Source organism: Perca fluviatilis, chromosome 17 (assembly GCF_010015445.1).
Source record: "Perca fluviatilis chromosome 17, GENO_Pfluv_1.0, whole genome shotgun sequence".
Taxonomy (NCBI): domain Eukaryota; kingdom Metazoa; phylum Chordata; class Actinopteri; order Perciformes; family Percidae; genus Perca; species Perca fluviatilis.
Window position 1 is genome coordinate 8,795,428 of NC_053128.1, and position 19,771 is coordinate 8,815,198.

The 19,771-nt window shown below is 44.9% G+C and overlaps 2 protein-coding genes across 4 annotated transcripts; one reads left to right on the plus strand and one right to left on the minus strand.

Annotated features, from left to right (window-relative positions):
- Positions 1-402: 402 nt before the first annotated feature.
- On the minus strand, positions 403-16,667 carry alad (aminolevulinate dehydratase). The gene is made up of 12 exons (XM_039780107.1): positions 16,540-16,667; positions 15,365-15,490; positions 15,108-15,158; positions 14,079-14,175; positions 8,218-8,353; positions 6,910-6,993; positions 5,964-6,052; positions 4,245-4,300; positions 4,062-4,149; positions 3,887-3,973; positions 2,570-2,699; positions 403-965 (listed from the first exon to the last, which is right to left on the minus strand). The coding sequence occupies exons 1-12, from the start codon at positions 16,545-16,547 to the stop codon at positions 907-909; spliced, it is 1,011 nt and encodes a 336-aa protein (XP_039636041.1). The 5' UTR covers positions 16,548-16,667; the 3' UTR covers positions 403-906.
- A 957-nt stretch (positions 16,668-17,624) lies between these two features.
- On the plus strand, positions 17,625-19,083 carry tmem203 (transmembrane protein 203). Of its 3 annotated transcripts, none has more exons than XM_039780109.1 (2): positions 17,625-17,766; positions 18,231-19,083. In XM_039780109.1, the coding sequence occupies exon 2, from the start codon at positions 18,501-18,503 to the stop codon at positions 18,915-18,917; it is 417 nt and encodes a 138-aa protein (XP_039636043.1). In that variant the 5' UTR covers positions 17,625-17,766; positions 18,231-18,500; the 3' UTR covers positions 18,918-19,083. The 3 variants fall into 3 exon arrangements, with proteins under 3 accessions (XP_039636043.1, XP_039636045.1, XP_039636044.1); XM_039780111.1 differs by having other exon boundaries at positions 18,235-19,083; XM_039780110.1 differs by having other exon boundaries at positions 18,244-19,083.
- The last annotated feature ends 688 nt before the right edge of the window (positions 19,084-19,771 follow it).

Genomic DNA, 19,771 nt, shown 5'->3' on the forward strand with positions numbered 1-19,771 from the left:
TAATTTGCTCTTACCAGTGTATCGCCACCAATCGGTCCCAGAACGTCCCGGTTAGAGAGAAAATGCCGTAAACATATTCTTTGTAAATCTTTACGATCATTCCCTGAAAAGAACCAAGCAGGCCTGGCTTGTCGCACGATCCAATTGTCCTCAGAACTTTGCCATTTTCAGCGTGTAGCGTGCTGGCTCGAAGTCTGTTACAGAAGCGAATGGGTTTTGAGACCAGCAACACACAGCAGAGTGAAAGGTGAGTGAAATATGGCGCCAGGCAATTACCGGTATCCTGGAAACGTACTTCTGTTGATCCAAACTACTCACCATGTAGTCTCGCATTACTCACCATGTATCAACTTAAATATAAAATAAAAAATAAAAATAAAAAAACACGCACACACTTATAGCTATTATTGAATGTTTATATTCCCTGTGGTCAATGAGCGCATGTTAGGGGATGGTGGTGCTTAAGCTGAGTCAGCAGACACATATATACTGTATCAGACAATTCGGTTCTCACAACTCATACAAATATACATTCCATAATCACATGAATCAAAAAGAGATGACAGACTTAATTTAATGCTGATCCCAAAAGACACACAGGAGCCATTTCCTGCTAGAAAACTGCAACATGATTGACAGTTTTTTTTACATTCTCAGTGGTCAGCTCCATGTTAGCCCTTCAAAAGATTAAACAGACATAGAACTTGATACAGAACTTTTTTTTGGATCACTTCTACAAATCAACCTGATACACGTACATACTGATATTGGAAATGTTATCAAAACTGAACAGAAAAAGTGAAAGAAAGGCCTTTTTATCCGTTTTAATCCGTTAGTGCTCTTTGTTAGATTGAGTCAACAGCAAGTTTGTTCTGCCTGTAGGTCCTCCCGTCCTTTTTCTATTCTTTACTCCTTCAGCCAGCTGAGCAGCTGAGGTGTGTAGTAGGTGATGATGATGTCAGCACCTGCATCACAGAGCATGGAAACACTATATAGCATCAAGTCCGATTACATCAAGAGCTGAGCTCAACAGAGAACGGATTTATAGTGACAGAAACCTATAGTAACACATCACCATATTTGGAAACAAAATTGTTTTATTGTACTATACGTACTCATGTACTTAAGACACCCACGGACATTTACTTTAAATGTGCTCCAAGTCAAAATAAGTTCATTTCATATTTTTTTAAATAATGCACAAATACTGTAAGTGTGTGTCTGCAGGGGTACGCTCATTCATACAAACAAGTTACAAACAGGCATCCCGTGTTCTTAAGGCCCAGACACGCTGACAGACGGCCGACCGTCGGCAGAAAAGGCAGTTGGGTCCCCGAGTTGGTCCAAAAAGTGCCTCGGCACACACCAAAGCACCGAGACCTAATACGTCTCCATAACAGCAGGCGCCGCTAATCTGTATTGTCGCCCAAAAAATGAAAACCAGCAGCTGACTGGACGAACGCGTCACGTGGGTCTGGTTTCTCCGGAAATTCAAAGCCAGACCGTCATGGCGGCTTGTTCAGAATACGATCTCATATTGTACTAAAATAGTTCACCAAAACGTGTTTCTGAAAACATTTTAAGAGAGAAATAGGCCGTGCAGTTGCTGAATCTGTCTTCATTTCAGATCAACAAAGGTCAGTTTAAAAGATTTTCGTCTCTAGTCACGCTCATTCCGCTCCCCGTTTCCGGCTTAGCACTCCACCAATCAGATGGGTCATTTGAGCCCGACTGCCGGCAGTGCCCGCCCCGCCGATTATACATGGTCATATCGGCCAAACTGAAGGACGACGGCCCCTCGGACGGATGGACGGCATTCGAACGATCGATACTCGAGTCACTGAACTCAACGGCCGATTATCTGCTCGGTGCGTAGTCACCTTTAAGGCCGGGACACACAGAGCCAATAATCGGCCGTTGGACAGTCTGGCGAGATCAGTGACTCGAGTCTGTTCGGTGTGTTCCGTGCCGTCGTCCGTCTGGGGGGCTGTCGGCGTTCATTTTGGCCGACCTGACATGTTCAGTCGGAGACAGGGCAGTCGGGACTCACCCGGAAATGGGGAGCGGAATTAGCGTGACCTATCCAGAGTATCCTGTCTCTATGACAACAGGCATTTAACCCCACTACAGCTATAAACTCTTGTTCCCTACAATACATAGTCAGACCACACGCTGGATGACCTAGTTCATTTCAAACATACTGAGGGTACCCAGGGTGCAACATTTACTTTTTGTCCACCAGCCAAATGGCTAGTGAATGGTCCCATTTTACAAGCCACTCATTACATTACCATTGTTGTTGGGTTTTTTTGGCAGGTGAGTGAATTAAATCTACTAGCCACATGCATATTTTACCAGCATTTGGCTGGTGGATGGTCCTGAAGCTGACTTCATCTAAAAACAGCAGTTACATGTGAAGACAAAACCGGTGTTTTAGGATTTCAGAGCCAAAGATACGTTTCGAAATTTAGCCAATTTAGGGAGGGCACGGCCTTTGTTCAGGGGATCTGAGCGTTAAGCTCCCCCCTCTCCTCCTCCTCCCTCTCCCCTTTCCCCTCTCTCCTCTCACCTGCCCTGCGGAAGGCGGTCATGGCCTCCATCACAGCGGCCCGCAGGTCGAACGCTCCGGCCTGGGCGCCGTGCCATATCATGGCAAACTCCCCGGACACGTTGTACACCGCCAGGGGGTGAGTGGGGAACTGAAGAGAGACGCGGGAGGAAAACAAAAGATTAATCACATTGTGGACACTTCCTTTAAAAAAAAAGATTTTTATTTTGTTTTTAACATAATCATTCTGACATTTTGCCAAATATGCTTCTGGGATTTTTCTCATATAAAGCTTAGCGAAAGTTCAAATCGGAAAGACTCCCTTTACACGCTCATTCAATTTCAGCTCTCTCTGCCTTTCTCTCTCCAAATTGCAAATAGTTTTTTCCCCCCACAAGCCATTTGCACATTAAATAAGAAAAAACAATAAGCACTCTCATCCACTTATGCTGCTATTTACCTGCACTTTATGTAATAATGCTGTATGTACTTACAACGACAATAAAATAAAAGTCAATTCGGATTCAGACTTCTACTCTGTGGGCGTTCACTCCAAGTAGTCCAACCAGATCTTGCCTTGACCTCTCTTAGCCAATCATATCCTTGCTGTCAAACTTTAAAATCTGTTCTGCTCTCTGCTGCTGACCGTTGTCATTTCAGTACAAAACGGCTGTGACCCTCCAGTCTTCATCATCAGAGCCCAGTCCTGCTCCACACTCCATCATCCAGGTCTTCAGCAACTCTCTCCACCACCACCAACAGTGTCTAGACCCTAGGGGGGAAATATCCTGACCTAATCACAGCATCACTTCCCCCCTAAATACACCACGTCATGATGGGGGCCAAAGACCCTTCTAAAATTATTTTTTATCAGGCACTTAAATACAAATCAATTGTTCACTCTAAATGAAGTCTCGCCTGATTGAACTCTGACAGTAACTGAGTTTGTTTCCCAAAATGCCTAAGTGCAGCATTGTTCTTCACTGACTTTAAAGCTATTGTTCATAGTTTGTCTCCCCCATGAGGAATTCTAAGTAACGACAACAAAACTGTCACACAGTTGCTCAGCTTCTCCATCATCTGATGTAACCAGGAGTACACGGAGGATAAAAAAAAAAAAAAACATGATGGGACTATTCAGAAGAGGTCATTATCTTCACTTAAGGTTCTGTGCGCGATCAATCTTCTGAACATACTGAGAAATCCAGAGAGAGTTGTGTGGAGCTGAAAGTCTTGAGTAGCTTCATAGCAACTCATTTGGCGATGGCTTGAATGTAACGGACGTTCGTTAATATCAAAAAGTTCCGCACTAAAGCTTTAACGGAGTTAGTTACAGACCTTGTCTTTGACTTCTCTCACGATGTCCAGATACGGCAGACCCGGTTTCACCATCAGCATATCAGCTCCTTCTCTCACGTCTCGCTCCTGCAGCGCACAAACGGCAGTCAGATCTCCTACAACCGCTTCAACGCAACACCTGGTTCCCGGCCGTACAACACGCACATCGACTCACCACGGCTCGGATGGCGAGTCCTCTGGCTCCGGGGGGCAGCTGGTAGCAGCGTCTGTCCCCAAACGCAGGCTTGGACTGGGCAGCATCTCTGTGTACAAACATAGCAGCAAGCGTCAGTCTATTCTCACTCCAGAGTGCCATTTCACTGATCTGTTTACACCTGATCCTGGAGCGCTTCCTTACCTGAAAGGACCATAATAACAAGAGGCAAACTTTGCACTGTAGCTCAGCACTGAAGCCTGGAGGAGGAGAGTAAAGTTTAAAAAACATCTTGCTACATTTACATCCTTCTTTGCAATATACTATTTCTTTGTTATTGTCAACAAATCCCATGTTAAGACCAAAACCAACATTGACTGGATCCTACTAACAAGTTTTGTGTGTGTGTGTGTGTGTGTGTGTGTGTGTGTGTGTGTGTGTGTGTGTGTGTGTGTGTGTGTGTGTGTGTGTGTGTGTGTGTGTGTGTGTGTGTGTGTGTGTGTGTATCATACCTGCAAACTCAGAAGGGCTTAAAAAGGTGACACATTTGAAACCCCCTCCCCGGAGAAGAAAATAAAGGGAAATTATATATCAATAACTTATTTCACCAGTAAATTCCTGTTAAACGACAAAAACATCCACTGGATGGGAAAAGGGTATTTTCCAATAACTTTGAATGCAGCACGAGGCTGGCGAGTTTCAAGTGAATGCAACATCTGTGTTGTTTTTCAGACAACAGCAGCTGCACGCTGTCTTACGTTCCTCTTCAGTGAAATACAGACACACTTTTACACCGTTTAGCTGTCAGCATTTTAACCGTGCTTACTCCAGCTGCTAGCCAACGGTAGGCTAACGTTACCTGCTGCCAAGTGTAGTGAACTAGCGTGACATGCTGCGATGTTTAGGTTGTCTCTAACGTCCGTTTCGGAGCATCAGAGAGAAGTGCAGGCATTTAAGTGGCACCTAAATAAAGCACCGAAATCCGTGTTGCAATTCGGTCCAGTAGATAACGGTCGTTAAGGCAACAGGGCTGTATTAGCACCAGGTCTCAGCCCCCCCCCCCCAAAAAAAAGTCTTTGGATCTACACGATTCACGTGGATGACATTTTCCCATTCAAAACAGCGATTTTTCGCCAAAAAGTGACTAGTTTGCAGGTATGGTGTATCCAAAGCCTGATATATCTTCTTCCTGTACCATAGAGACCCATTGCTGTCCTACCCCCATTTTCAAAATGTTTCTATATCAGAAAATTAGGGTTTCTTTTAACCACATTGTCAAAAAAATACCATGGATGGTTCCGTAAAATAAACGATCAGTTCACTACTTTCATTGAATTTGGGTGTTTAATTCAATTCTATAGCATTTTTTGGGGGGGAAAATGATATAAGAACATAAAAAAAAGATTATAAAAAGTGGGAAAAAAAGAACAAAAACGTCAAAAAAGCGCAAAAAAAACAGCAAAAACATCAGAAAAAAGTGACAAAAACGTTGGGAAAAGTGAGGAAAAAGATTTGGGGCGTCCCTCCCAGCACTGTACATCCGGTTAGCCAGAATAATTTGGACTCATTCCCACATACACTGTACCAAATGTGTATTAATCCGCAGATGAAAGTAGTCCCTAACAAATGCCCCATTTACTCCTGTTTCAGTAACATTTGGTAAAAACTACAGTGCCCAGCTGTTTTAGGACATAAATAAATAACTTTTTTTGTGTGTTTATGACTAGCTGTTTTTAAAGATTTACGTCTTCAGTGGGAAACAATCAGCTGCAACAGACAGAGTAGGGAAGTCAGAACATTTGCACTGTTGGTTTGGGTCTTTTGTATGAGATTTGTTGACTATAAGAAAAATCTAGACCTCGATCTCGTTCTTTGAGGTGTTCTTGATATTATAATTTGTACGTGGGCTCTCCCGTCCTTTACCTTGTTTCCCAAACCATTAGATATCAGGGCTTGTTTGATGGCTCGGACTCTTCCATCCATCATATCAGAGGGAGCGATGATGTGACAGCCTGCAGAGCAACACAAGACAACATGATTAGGATGACATCAGCTTTCTTAAATTAGCCAAATTTAAAATGTGAGGTCTAAAAATACAGAAATCAGTTTTTTTTTAAATTGTAAAATGTAACTACCCCTTATTGTTAAAGCCCCCAAAATCCTAGAACACAAACAACATGGTTGCTCTGGCTCGGAAACGTTCTCCTTCTTAAAACCCACTAAAGGTGCCCTAAGCAATGTTGGGTGACGGCACTTCTCGGTGACGTTCAAAGTATTTTCAAACAAAACGAGGCTAGCTCGCCCATCCCTCCTCCTCATCCCGTCCCCTCCCCCTCCCTTCCATGCTTCCGTGCACTAACCCCCCCCCAACCACCACCCCAAAATCCTTCTTGTCGGTTATTGGCTGGAAGACTGTTATGTTTGGTGGTGCAGGTAGGCCACTTTGTTTTTGTTGGAGTTTGTGGAGCCTGGTCTGTCTACAGAGACTGCGTTTTTTTTACAGTGTGTTCAGGGGACGGGCTGCTCGAGAGGTTTGCCGTTTTTGACAAAAAATGTTGTAGCTTAAAAAACGCGTGACATCGCTTAAAGCCCCTTTAATTATACAAAGAATGTCTAAAAAGCTTGTTTTCCACTTGCAACGTTTCTTTTCTAAAACGACAGACCTGTCAGCGTCTCTATCACCTGATCTTGGTGAATGAAAACATGAGTGGATTAAGGCTCAACTAATACATAAATGAAAATGGTGCATTCCTAACTTCCATAGATCATTCAGATCGAATGGAGAGGCTCACTGAGGGGAAGGAAGAGTCGTGCTCATTTCCTACTGTCTGTCACCAAAAAGAGAGACCCTTTGAGAAACCGGTTTTACCAGCTTGGGCGTAGGCCAGCGCCACTTCTGCTAAGCGCAAACAGCTGGCGTCATTGTTCAGAGTACCGTCATCGTTCAGGATACCTGCAGGTGAAAGAACAGAACTTAACATTAGTAATTAGCACATTATTTCTGTCCTGCGCTGCTTTTTAAATGAAATAGAGGAGGTAAATCTTCGGAGAAGACAGTGACTGCTAGCAGTTATTTATTAATTGTCTCAAAAATAATTGTGATTAACAATAGAATTGTCTCTTTCAGTCAAACTTAAAAATATTAATTTATTTATTACTTTTTGAAACAAATACAAGTTTTGTTAATTCCAGGATACTTCTTTTGGTTCTATCACTGTTATGTGACCCAGATAATGTAGTGACGCAGGTACACAGCCTATGAAGAAAACAATGCCCCTTTATTATCATAAAACATGTTTACTCACTGCATCCCCCCTTTTTGTTGCTATGAACGTGTTTAGGGTGTCAAGTGCCAATAACTAACAATTGAAATAATAATCAAAATATATAGCCCGAATAATAAGCACTTATATAATTACAATTTGGCATATCTTAACTAAATAAATCAATGATTACCGGTAGCAGTAGTACGCATTAAGACCTTAGCTTATGTTAGCAATGAATTGCGGTTAAACAAAGACACCGCGATAATGTAAAAAATAAAAAATAAAAAGGGCAATTAGACAATTATGTAATCATTGTTACAGTCTGTTAGGATAATTATTTATCAAAGAATAGACAGGAACATTGAAGTTCTTCTCAAAATTAGTTTTTTACATGCTTGCAAACAGTAAATTTTACAGCACGCAGCAAGTACAGAAAAATGACTAACTATAGCCTTCAACAGCAGCTTTTTAATACAGTCATAATAACAAAAGGCGATGTTGTCTCTTATCTCTTGGTCAGGCAGGGCATCTCCTCCTCCTCCTCAGGAGCATTCTGTGCTTTTCACAAGGTTAGTCAGTGGCTCCCATGATTATCTTGTGAGAGCGCCAGCAGTATTTGGGCTTTCTTCCAATGCAAACTCTTTAATATGGTGAGAAAACTTTTTCGCACACCTCTTTGGTCGGGCATTTGCGTAGGATATGATCGAAATGTTTATGCGTAGTAACAGATCAAAAATTGTTGAGAGAAAAATACAACGTTTCGATCCCAGACCTGGGATCGAAACGTTGTATTTTTCTAAATAAATTATTGCTTGCGTAATGGTCAGTGTGCGGGATTTTCTCTCAACAAACTCTTTAACATTAACAGAGAAGAGAAGAGTATCATCATTTTCTAACACAGGCCTACTGACCGCAGTGTCCGTGTGATGTGTAGGGACACAAGCAGACGTCGCACGCCACCAGCAGCTCAGGGAACAGGGACCTGATCTTCTTCACGGCCAGGACAGCCGGCGTGTCGTCTGTGTCGGCTCCTGAACCCCGGTCGTCCTAACGGGAGGAGCCCAGAACACGAGTGTGTTAGGTCGTGTGAGTGTGAGTGTAAAGGAGAAAGGTTCGCTGCCACTCAGAACATCTCGATCCAGAACTATGGGTTTATTAATCTGCTGCTAGTTCATCCTCCACTCTTCTGAGAGGACTGATGGTAGAACCTGGCTGCAAGGGGTTTGTTCTCATTCAGCCACGAGAGCATGAGAGGGGTCCAACACTGATGTTGGGTAAGAAATCATTCTGCGTTTAGACTTAAAAATAAATAAATAGCAAACCAGCAATTTTCTGCTTCATTTTTTCCGCTTTCATTTTGCGCCACAGGCTGCTGCGGTTATTTTTTGCATCTGGCTCCCAGTTGGTGTGAACACAGCCCAAGGCCTGGCTCCCAGTCGGTGTGAACACAGCCTAAAGGCCGGGACACATATAGCCGACGGGCGACCGTTGACAGAAAACCCCGTCGATGTGATCAGTCGCGTCCCCGAGGTCCAAAAAACTGCCACAGAACAGACCAAAAAGACGAGAGGAGACGAGACGTAATACATCTCTATAACAGCAGGCGGCGCTAATCTGTAATGTTGCCCAAGAAATGAAAACCGGCAGCTGATTGGACGAACGCGTCACATGGGTTTGTTTTCTCCGGATATTGAGAGCCAGACTGTCATGGCGGCCGTTCAGGATCCGATCTCATATTGTACTAAAGTAGTTCACTGAAACATGTTTCTGAAAACATTTTAAGCGAGAAATAGGCCGTGCAGTTGCTGAATCTGTCTTCATTTCAGCTCAACAAAGGTCAGTTTAAAAGATTTTCATCAGATTTTGAGAGACTAGTCACCTCATTCCGCTCGTCATTTCCGGGTGAGTCCCGATTTCCCTGCCGCCGACCGAACATGTCAGGTCGGCCAAAATGAACGCCGACAGCCCATCAGACGGACGACGGCACGGGACACACCAAACAGATTTGAGTCACTGACCTCGCCAGACTGTCCCACGGCCGATAATCGGGCCTTAGGCCTGGCTCCCAGTCAGTGTGAACGCAGCCTAAGGCCTGGCTCCCAGTCAGTGTTTTCAATAAAATTATCAGACACTGTTGCGCAAGAGACGTTACTACATCTGCTCTGGTCACCAAGACTTCGCTCTGCTCTGCCGGTGTCTGTCTCCAATTTTAGCGGCAGCTGGTTTGACCACGGAGATGCGAGTGACGGACGCCTTAGCTTGACTGCAGTCTATTTCTGTGAGAGAAACACTGCAAGCTGCTACAGTCTGCTGCTCTGCTGCATCTCAGATTGTTAAACACACCTGACTAGGAGACACTAGCTCAGACTGGAGGAGTATGTATAGTTGGTGCGGTTCGAGTACGGATCACGTTCTCATCACAAACAAACCACTCCAGAGTTCGATTGAAAGCGTACCGAGACCCCCTCTTCAAGCAGGTCTTGGTACGCTTGTTTGGTCGGCTTTTGGTGCGCACCAGAGTTTGATTGCCACGTTCTCACCTGCCCAAACGAACCGCACCAGCAGGACAGACGAACTCTAGTTCAATTCAATTGAACTAGAGGCTGCGTTCAGTGTGAACGCAGCCTAAGGCCTGGCTCCCAGTCAGTGTGAACGCAGCCTAAGGACTGGCTCCCAGTCAGTGTGAACGCAGCCTAAGGACTGGCTCCCAGTCAGTGTGAACGCAGCCTAAGGACTGGCTCCCAGTCAGTGTGAACGCAGCCTAAGGACTGGCTCCCAGTCAGTGTGAACGCAGCCTAAGGACTGGCGCCCAGTCAGTGTGAACGCAGCCTAAGGACTGGCTCCCAGTCAGTGTGAACGCAGCCTAAGGACTGGCTCCCAGTCAGTGTGAACGCAGCCTAAGGCCTGGCTCCCAGTCAGTGTGAACGCAGCCTAAAGCCTGGCTCCCAGTCAGTGTGAACGCAGCCTAAGGACTGGCTCCCAGTCAGTGTGAACGCAGCCTAAGGACTGGCTCCCAGTCAGTGTGAACGCAGCCTAAGGACTGGCTCCCAGTCAGTGTGAACGCAGCCTAAGGACTGGCTCCCAGTCAGTGTGAACGCAGCCTAAGGACTGGCTCCCAGTCAGTGTGAACGCAGCCTAAGGACTGGCTCCCAGTCAGTGTGAACGCAGCCTAAAGCCTGGCTCCCAGTCAGTGTGAACGCAGCCTAAGGACTGGCTCCCAGTCAGTGTGAACGCAGCCTAAGACCTGGCTCCCAGTCAGTGTGAACGCAGCCTAAGACCTGGCTCCCAGTCAGTGTGAACGCAGCCTAAGGACTGGCTCCCAGTCAGTGTGAACGCAGCCTAAGGCCTGGCTCCCAGTCAGTGTGAACGCAGCCTAAAGCCTGGCTCCCAGTCGGTGTGAACGCAGCCTAAGGCCTGGCTACCAGTCAGTTTGAACGCAGCCTATGGACTGGCTACCAGTCAGTTTGAACGCAGCCTATGGACTGGCTCCCAGTCAGTGTGAACGCAGCCTAAGGACTGGCTCCCAGTCAGTGTGAACGCAGCCTAAGGACTGGCTCCCAGTCAGTGTGAACGCAGCCTAAGGCCTGGCTCCCAGTCAGTGTGAACGCAGCCTAAGGACTGGCTCCCAGTCAGTGTGAACGCAGCCTCAAGGCCTGGCTCCCAGTCAGTGTGAACGCAGCCTAAAGCCTGGCTCCCAGTCGGTGTGTGAACGCAGCCCAAGGCCTGGCTCCCAGTCAGTTTGAACGCAGCCTATGGACTGGCTACCAGTCAGTTTGAACGCAGCCTATGGACTGGCTCCCAGTCAGTGTAACGAGCCTACGGACTGGCTCCCAGTCAGTGTGAACGCAGCCTATGGACTGGCTCCCAAGCCAGTGTTCCAGTTCACCCCAGAGGTGTTGGATGGGGTTGAAGTCAGGGCTCTGCAGGTTAATCAAGTTTCTCTGCCCCAGGGGGGCCAAACGTTTTGGATTGTGGACCATATACAGAAAAGTAAAGAGGTCACAGTCCAAACAATAGTAAATGTGTAGTTTTCAACCAGTAACACTGCAAGAAAATCTGTGTTTCTAGACCATAAAACTCCATGTGCATAGAAAATTAATTTTCCATCAAAATAACTATATTTGGGGCGGCCTCTAGTTCACCCAGTAAGAGCGTTCGCCCCATGTAGGCTGAGTCCTTTGCAGCGGCCTGGGTTCTAATCTGCGTGTCATCCCCTATCTCTCTACCACCTTTCCTGTCTATTCACTGTCACTATATAATAAAAAGGGAAAAGCCCCCAAAAAATAATCTTTACAAAAATTAAAACTATTTCATGCTTTATTAGTAAGTTTATTGACCTTTCAGCATTATCCCAGGTTCATAAAAACTATGGTCTATAAAACACAAAATTATTTTGCGAACGCAGCCTAAGGACTGGCTCCCAGTCAGTGTGAACGCAGCCTAAGACCTGGCTCCCAGTCAGTGTGAACGCAGCCTAAGGACTGGCTCCCAGTCAGTGTGAACGCAGCCTAAGGCCTGGCTCCCAGTCAGTGTGAACGCAGCCTAAGGCCTGGCTCCCAGTCAGTGTGAACGCAGCCTAAGGACTGGCTCCCAGTCAGTGTGAACGCAGCCTAAGGACTGGCTCCCAGTCAGTGTGAACGCAGCCTAAGGACTGGCTCCCAGTCAGTGTGAACGCAGCCTAAGGACTGGCTCCCAGTCAGTGTGAACGCAGCCTAAGGACTGGCTCCCAGTCAGTGTGAACGCAGCCTAAAGCCTGGCTCCCAGTCAGTGTGAACGCAGCCTAAGGACTGGCTCCCAGTCAGTGTGAACGCAGCCTAAGACCTGGCTCCCAGTCAGTGTGAACGCAGCCTAAGGACTGGCTCCCAGTCAGTGTGAACGCAGCCTAAGGCCTGGCTCCCAGTCAGTGTGAACGCAGCCTAAAGCCTGGCTCCCAGTCGGTGTGAACGCAGCCTAAGGCCTGGCTACCAGTCAGTTTGAACGCAGCCTATGGACTGGCTACCAGTCAGTTTGAACGCAGCCTATGGACTGGCTCCCAGTCAGTGTGAACGCAGCCTAAGGACTGGCTCCCAGTCAGTGTGAACGCAGCCTAAGGACTGGCTCCCAGTCAGTGTGAACGCAGCCTAAGACCTGGCTCCCAGTCAGTGTGAACGCAGCCTAAGGACTGGCTCCCAGTCAGTGTGAACGCAGCCTAAGGCCTGGCTCCCAGTCAGTGTGAACGCAGCCTAAAGCCTGGCTCCCAGTCGGTGTGAACGCAGCCTAAGGCCTGGCTCCCAGTCAGTTTGAACGCAGCCTATGGACTGGCTACCAGTCAGTTTGAACGCAGCCTATGGACTGGCTCCCAGTCAGTGTGAACGCAGCCTATGGACTGGCTCCCAGTCAGTGTTCCAGTTCACCCCAGAGGTGTTGGATGGGGTTGAAGTCAGGGCTCTGCAGGTTAATCAAGTTTCTCTGCCCCAGGGGGGCCAAACGTTTTGGATTGTGGACCATATACAGAAAAGTAAAGAGGTCACAGTCCAAACAATAGTAAATGTGTAGTTTTCAACCAGTAACACTGCAAGAAAATCTGTGTTTCTAGACCATAAAACTCCATGTGCATAGAAAATTAATTTTCCATCAAAATAACTATATTTGGGGCGGCCTCTAGTTCACCCAGTAAGAGCGTTCGCCCCATGTAGGCTGAGTCCTTTGCAGCGGCCTGGGTTCTAATCTGCGTGTCATCCCCTATCTCTCTACCACCTTTCCTGTCTATTCACTGTCACTATATAATAAAAAGGGAAAAGCCCCCAAAAAATAATCTTTACAAAAATTAAAACTATTTCATGCTTTATTAGTAAGTTTATTGACCTTTCAGCATTATCCCAGGTTCATAAAAACTATGGTCTATAAAACACTAAATTATTTTGCTGTTAATTCATGATGCCAATACTAAACAGAGCACATCATTTAAAATAAACTAAAAGTTTGCGGTTACAATAAAGCATCAATACTTAGCGGACCACAACATTTAAAATAGACTAAGAGTTGTAAGAGTTTAAAATTGCAATTATCTAAACTGAAATATCTCTGATCACAAAACTGAAATCTGAATTCTGCTGTCATTTAGGGGTCTGCATTTACAGGGCATGGGTGATCTACTGTGTATCTCTCAGTTTGTAAATCTACTAAACAGCTGAACATGTGACATACAGTAGTTCACTGGTGTGCCCGCATATTACAAAACAGTGTTTCTGTATCTGCTGCTCTTACATTTAATTAAAATTGATTTGATACTTTTAAGCTCTAATACAGTGCATGGCCTAAGTGCTAAATTAAAAGATTACAATGTGCAAATCTGTAAATCTACTATTAAGATAGAACAACAAAACAGGCAGAAGTGAGAAAATTTTGGTTTCTGTGCCAAGAGGTTAAGACAAAGATCAGTTTACTACATTTCAAAATAGGTATTTAGAGCAACGTTCCAATGTTTCTGAAATTTCCGGCACTCACTCGCTATATTCTGTCTCGCTATGTTCCCTGAGGTAAAGAACTCTTATAGTGCATCTTAAGAATATATTGTAAATTCATTATTTACAAAGTGGAAAGCCTTTTGCTATTGCTGCAAGTTAAATTGACAGGGAAAGGGTGAATTAAAAAGCTGCACATTTGCCCATTTAACTTTAAGGAACTTGACACATTAAAAGACGTATTAGATATAGAGATATATATGCGATAATGAAGGCAAATATAAGACTGCAAGACATGTTTTTGTTTCCACCCTTTTTGTTTTACATACCTTTTCTATTTTTGCAGGGACACCAAAAATCAGCACGCATTTCAAGCCGTTCTCCACAAGCGGCCGCAACATGCCCTCCAGCTTGTTCACTCCGTATCTTTGGATGAGAAAACATATAATATGACCATAACATCAGAACACAAAGAGGCCTGTCGGGGAATGCCCGAAATCACAATGAAAAGTATGCTCCATATCAAGTTTTATTCAAGAAGAACTAAGTAGGCAACGAAAGCAACTTAAGAGCTGAGGAAATGTTATAAGTTATAAGCACTGACACAACATTTCATATTTCTAACAGGAACTTCAAGAACCATGTGCAGGTCAGTCCCTGTGTCTTGGAATTCAGAAGCGCGCAAAAAAGTGCGGGCGGGTTTGCAGTTTGGTTTTCGAATAAAAAGGTCTAACGGATTCTCTTCTTATCTTGGTCCAGGTCCAGTGTTTGGCTCTGGGTCCACCCTCCCAGCCTGCTTTTATCTGAAGACAACACCCTCAGTGGGCTCCCCGCTGCAGGATGACAGTGTGTGTGAGTGTGTGTGTGTGTGTGTGTGTGTGTGTGTGTGTGTGTGTGTGTGTGTGTGTGTGTGTGTGTGTGTGTGTGTGTGTGTGTGTGTGTGTGTGTGTGTGTGTGTGTGTGTGTGTGTGTGTGTGTGTGTGTGTGTGTGTGTGTGTGTGTGTGTGTGTGAGTGAGTGAGCTTCTTTAACTATATTCGTGGCATCCAAAAACGGGGAGTCCAGTATATTTGTGGGGTCCAGACAGCTTTGTGGGGCCAAAATGCTGGACCCCACAAGTTTAAAGGGCTGTTTGAGAGTTAAGACTTGGTTGTAGGATTAGGGATAGAATTTTAGGTTAAGGTTAGGCATTTAGTTGTGATGGTTAAGGTTAGGGTAAGGGTAAGGGGCTAGGGAATGTCAATGACGGGCCCCCACAAAGACAGTGCCACAAACCTGTTTTGTTTTTTTTCTTGAACCTGATAGCTTGCAGTTATGGGATGGCTAGGATATGATAGGATGTGTCGCTGTGACTCTTACCTGGCCTGTCCCGGCAGGCTGCCTATGGGCTCCACTGCATCTGCACTGTCTCTGTAGGAGAGAGTGACAAAGAGCCCAAGATAGTCCATTTAAGTTTAACATCACAAATACTGGACTGTATTCCACCTCTCATGGTGAAAACATAGTCCATAGTTGTTGTTGCGGCATCAGTCAAACTCCTGTCGCCTACACTTGTTTTTATTTGCCCTTTCATGTGATTGGAATTTGGATACATTTGTAGGAGACTTTTCATTTACGTGACGAAGATGGGGTAGATGAGATTGTCAGGTCTCAGATCGGCGACGCAGGTCTGCCAGTATCGGAGCGTTGGGTGGAAATAGCCGCTGTGGAGGATGGACTCGGCTGGTGTCTGCATCTTTACTCTGAAACAGAGAGAAAACATTAGTGTTTAGAACGCAGACAGGAACACGGGGAAACAGATCAGGTTCTGTTTTGACTTTAGACCTCTCGGGCAGAGTCAGAATCCCGCTCTCACATTCTTGTGCTTCAGCTTAGCTCAGCTTCAGCTCAGCCCAGCCAGCGTTAACACTGAGCAGGCATGCGTGATGCTGCTTCTCCAAACAGCAGCTCGGCTCTCCGTCTCGCTGCAGAGGAAGCAGGAGAAGCACTGGCAGCAAAAAACTGTCCTGTCCTGTTGTTAGTAGTGTCCTGTACACTGTCCTGTGACTCACAGTCTGACTGTCCCGGGACAGTCATGGGAGTCACAGGACAGTGTACAGGACAGGACAGTTTTTGCTGCAAGTGCTGCAGAGGAAGCAGGCAGCAGCTTTTCAAACTCTATTAAATATAGAACCTTAAATGGCCAATGTTGCACCCGTGGCATGACGTAACATTTTTTTTTTTTTTTTTACAGCAGGAGAAACACCTTTTTGTTTTAAACTTATGAATGTATTTTAAGTAAGGGACCATATGGCTGCGCAATAATTCAATATTGGGACCTGCAATGCTAACATGATTTGATTTGGGCCTTGCTGTAATTTTTAAATACCATAAACGTAGCAAAGTGGCAGTAATAAATCAATAATAAACTGCAACTTTAAGATGACAAGCCATTTCCTGATACACGGAGGAGCTCGAGCTTTAACTAGACATACTGTAACGTTACCTTAAAACACACTACTAGAATGACTGCTGTAGTTGCCTTTTCACACCCACGTGTTTTTGCCTTTTCACATTTTCACTGCCAGATTGTTGGTGTGCTATTTAACATTTAAGCAGAGTACTAGAGCAGGCTAAATTACTATCACAATATGTCATTTTTCACCTTGGCAGGGAAAATACCTTTAATAACAATGTACGGGGACGGCTATCGCCACGACCCACTGTTTATAATGTCTCACATAAGTGATATTACAATCCAGAAATGTGAATTAAAAACGCAATAAACGCTACATAAAGACAGCGTACTTACCTGTGCATACGAGAGTCTGCGTGACTTCTCCACACTCCGGTCAACTACAACCACACCGTCTCTTCTTTGATTTTACCCGTCGTTCTGGGGCGACGTGATGGCGCACTACCGCCACCTACTGACTGGAGTCGGAGCTTATTTAAACCAACTAAAAAAATACCCACATAGAAATTATTGTATTGTTGTTATATCAATGTAACCAAAAACATACAGCGTTTGGTGAGTATTACAGGTGGCAGTACTCTTTAAACACAAACGGATAACAAAAAAAAGGGAAAATAATTGCAAATGAACCAAAAGTTGCCTTTTCGGCCACCGTACAATCCGGGTTCAATCTTTCAGCAGAACTAGCAGTACTCTTCAGTGGGTAGAGGAGGTCAGACCGCATATAAAGTAGTGAAATGTTCCGATTCTACAGCTACAATCCAAAGTATGAAATCAGGTCAATCCATTTGTTTTGGGAGGTCAGAAACAAAAGCAATAATTCATCATTAAATAATCTTGGCAAGAACTAGGAATAATGATGATAGGCTAAGGGTAAAGATTTTGTACCGCAAAATTGGGGGGAAAAAGATAAGGGTAGAGATTATTTCAAAATTCAAAAGTCTGTCAAAGTAAGAAGTCATAGAGGTGAATGTAGGAAAGAAAATAGCCTACCGTTTTTGCTATAATTAAGGTTAGGACATACAGGACTCAATGCTACTTTATACATGATGAAAAGGACAGCATCAAATAAATGTGAGCCTTGTAAATGTAACTGTTGAACATGTCATGACAGGTTGTAGGAAGTTTATTGTTGAAAGGAATAGATTGCAGGACAGGGTGGTAGTTATGGGAAGGGGGTGGGGCATCAAATAAAGGGTTTTATTTAAATAAAACAGGTTTAATATCCATAATATATATATATATATTATATAAACATATTGTTTATATAAACAATAATATATATATATATATATATATATATATATATATTTTATGATTGTTTAAAGTCGTGCTATGACACACTCCGGTACAGTAGGTGGAGGCATGCACCTTAAACATTGGTTTGTAGCCTGCCACTAAAACTGAAGAAGAAGATAATGCAGGTTGACTCTTCTCGCGATATTTCTCAGGAGGCGAAGGGGGTAAAAAAAAGAAGCTGCGATGCTAAAGGTTTGTTAGCCTTGTGTACTGACAGTTTCGCGTCTGGCTGGATGGAGGAGAAAACGCCTCACCGTTATTAAGGTAAAGTAATGTGTGGTCACAGTCAAATACATTTAGTTTAAGCCTATGTGTCCGCTGCGCTAGTAATGAGACGGCCTCTATCATACCTGGCTGTCTGTGGTTAGCTTACAATTGTAGTGCAGGGATCGGCTACAGTAATTGTAACGTTAGTTCGACTTGATTTGTAAGGTTAATATTACACTGCGTGGCATTTCATCTCAATCTGCCTGTATCGGCCGGTATCTTACAGCTTTGTCGGTCTGTATATTGAGCTGACAATGTGAGGAATTAATGGAGAAAGATAGCTGGAATCCCTCTAACGTTAGCTGTACACTCATTTAGAGAGATGTGATACGTGGGCCCTGTCTGCTCTACGTTACAGACAACGTGTGGGCGTATGCCTTGTTCGTTTCTTCATCGGTTCTGTCCGATGTAGCGCACTGTGTCCTCTTTATTAATGTTGTGTTTTCTTTATCATACACAAGGAAGGGTTTCCAGAGACTGGGAGCACTTCCTGCAGTCATCCTCCCCTGTCGTCATCCTCCTCCTCCTCCTCCTCAGAGTGGATTTGAAGATGTAGCCAAGAGTGAAGTGGATCATCTCTGCAGTCCCCAGGCATAGTCAGTGACTTCTCACCCCCACCCTCTGCCAGCCTAACTCTGGGGCACTTTGGCCCCTAACCAGGGCTGCCCAGTGCGTGACTCAGCCGTCCCCAGTCAGTCCGTCCCTGGTTGAAGACCCTGCTGTCCTCAGCCATGCTGTTCTCCCTGAGGGAACTGGTCCAGTGGCTGGGCTTTGCCACCTTTGAACTCTTCCTCCACCTGCTAGCGTTGCTGGTCTTCAGCATGCTGGTTGCTCTGCGAGCCGACATGTTCACCCCTACGCTGAGCTGGTGGCTGGTGTTCGTCCCGCTGTTCGCCGCCGACGGCCTCAGCACCTACTTCACGGCCATCGTGTCGATCCGTCTGTACCAGGAGAACGAGAAGCGCCTGGCCGTGCTGCGGCTCCTCTGGGTGCTGACCGTGCTCAGCCTGAAGCTGGTGTGCGAGGTGCTGCTGTGCCAGAAGCTGGCGGAGCAGGAGCAAGCCAGGGACCTGTGGTTCGGCCTCATCGTCTCGCCGCTGTTCATCCTGCTGCAGCTGCTGATGATACGGGCGTGCCGCGTCAACTGAGGGAGGGGGGGGCAGTTAGCGGGTTGTGCTTTCATGTCAGGAACATGGAGCAATCTTCCTCTGCCAATAGAGATTTAAAGCATAACAACAGTGTAATTTCTCTTTGGGCTCATTGCTACCTTTTTTCTTTTCTGTTTTTTAAATACACATGTTCCAGGTCTCACCAGATTTGTATACATTAGTTTTTCTAATAATTATTTATAAGTTCTAAAGCAGTATTTCTCTTCCCAGAAGAGTGGAGGCTGGTGGTTAGCTAGCAGTACCGTGGGTTTGGAAGTAGATCAATCATACATGAGAATAATAAGGGTGACCACGTACTTTTGGCCATGTAGTGTAAAAATTATGGTTGAGTTAAAATAATCGATTCTCCAATTAAAATCTTTGGGTGATCCGATATTGATTTAATAAAACCTCCCAAATCGATCTTTTAATATATGCGTTTTCACCATGGATGTGGGGAATCTTAATGTAAACATTAACCTAAAAATAGTTGAGGATTGCTTCTTGCTTGTACAATTTACAGCATAAGTTCTCTGAGAATCTTTTTGTCCAATCAAAATTAGTATTGTAACTGAAATTTCCCTAACGTAATATTGAATCAAATGAGAAATGTAATTGAATCGGGACCTTGTGAATCGGAATCGACTCAGGAAATCATTGGCGATACCCAGCCCTAGTAAAAAAGACTTAATGGTTCCCATTGCTAAGGCTGGGTGATATGGAGAAAATCAGATATCGCAATATTATTGTCCTAATACCTCGATACTGTAGGGTTACTGATATTGTAAGGTTGACAATTGGTTTTTTAACAGAATATCTTCACAATGAGATTTAAGATAAATAATCTTCAATAA

What these genes read in the sequence shown, in the direction of transcription:
- alad (XM_039780107.1), bottom strand. An exon ending in TCCCTGCAAAAATAGAAAAG is followed by an intron (nt 8,354 to 14,078) that starts GTATGTAAAACA and finishes TCCTCCCGTTAG; the next exon opens with GACGACCGGGGTTCAGGAGC. An exon ending in GACCGCCTTCCGCAGGGCAG is followed by an intron (nt 966 to 2,569) that starts GTGAGAGGAGAG and finishes TCTGTGATGCAG; the next exon opens with GTGCTGACATCATCATCACC.
- tmem203 (XM_039780109.1), top strand. Translation starts at nt 18,501, where the DNA reads ATGCTGTTCTCCCTGAGGGAACTGGTCCAGTGGCTGGGCTTTGCCACC.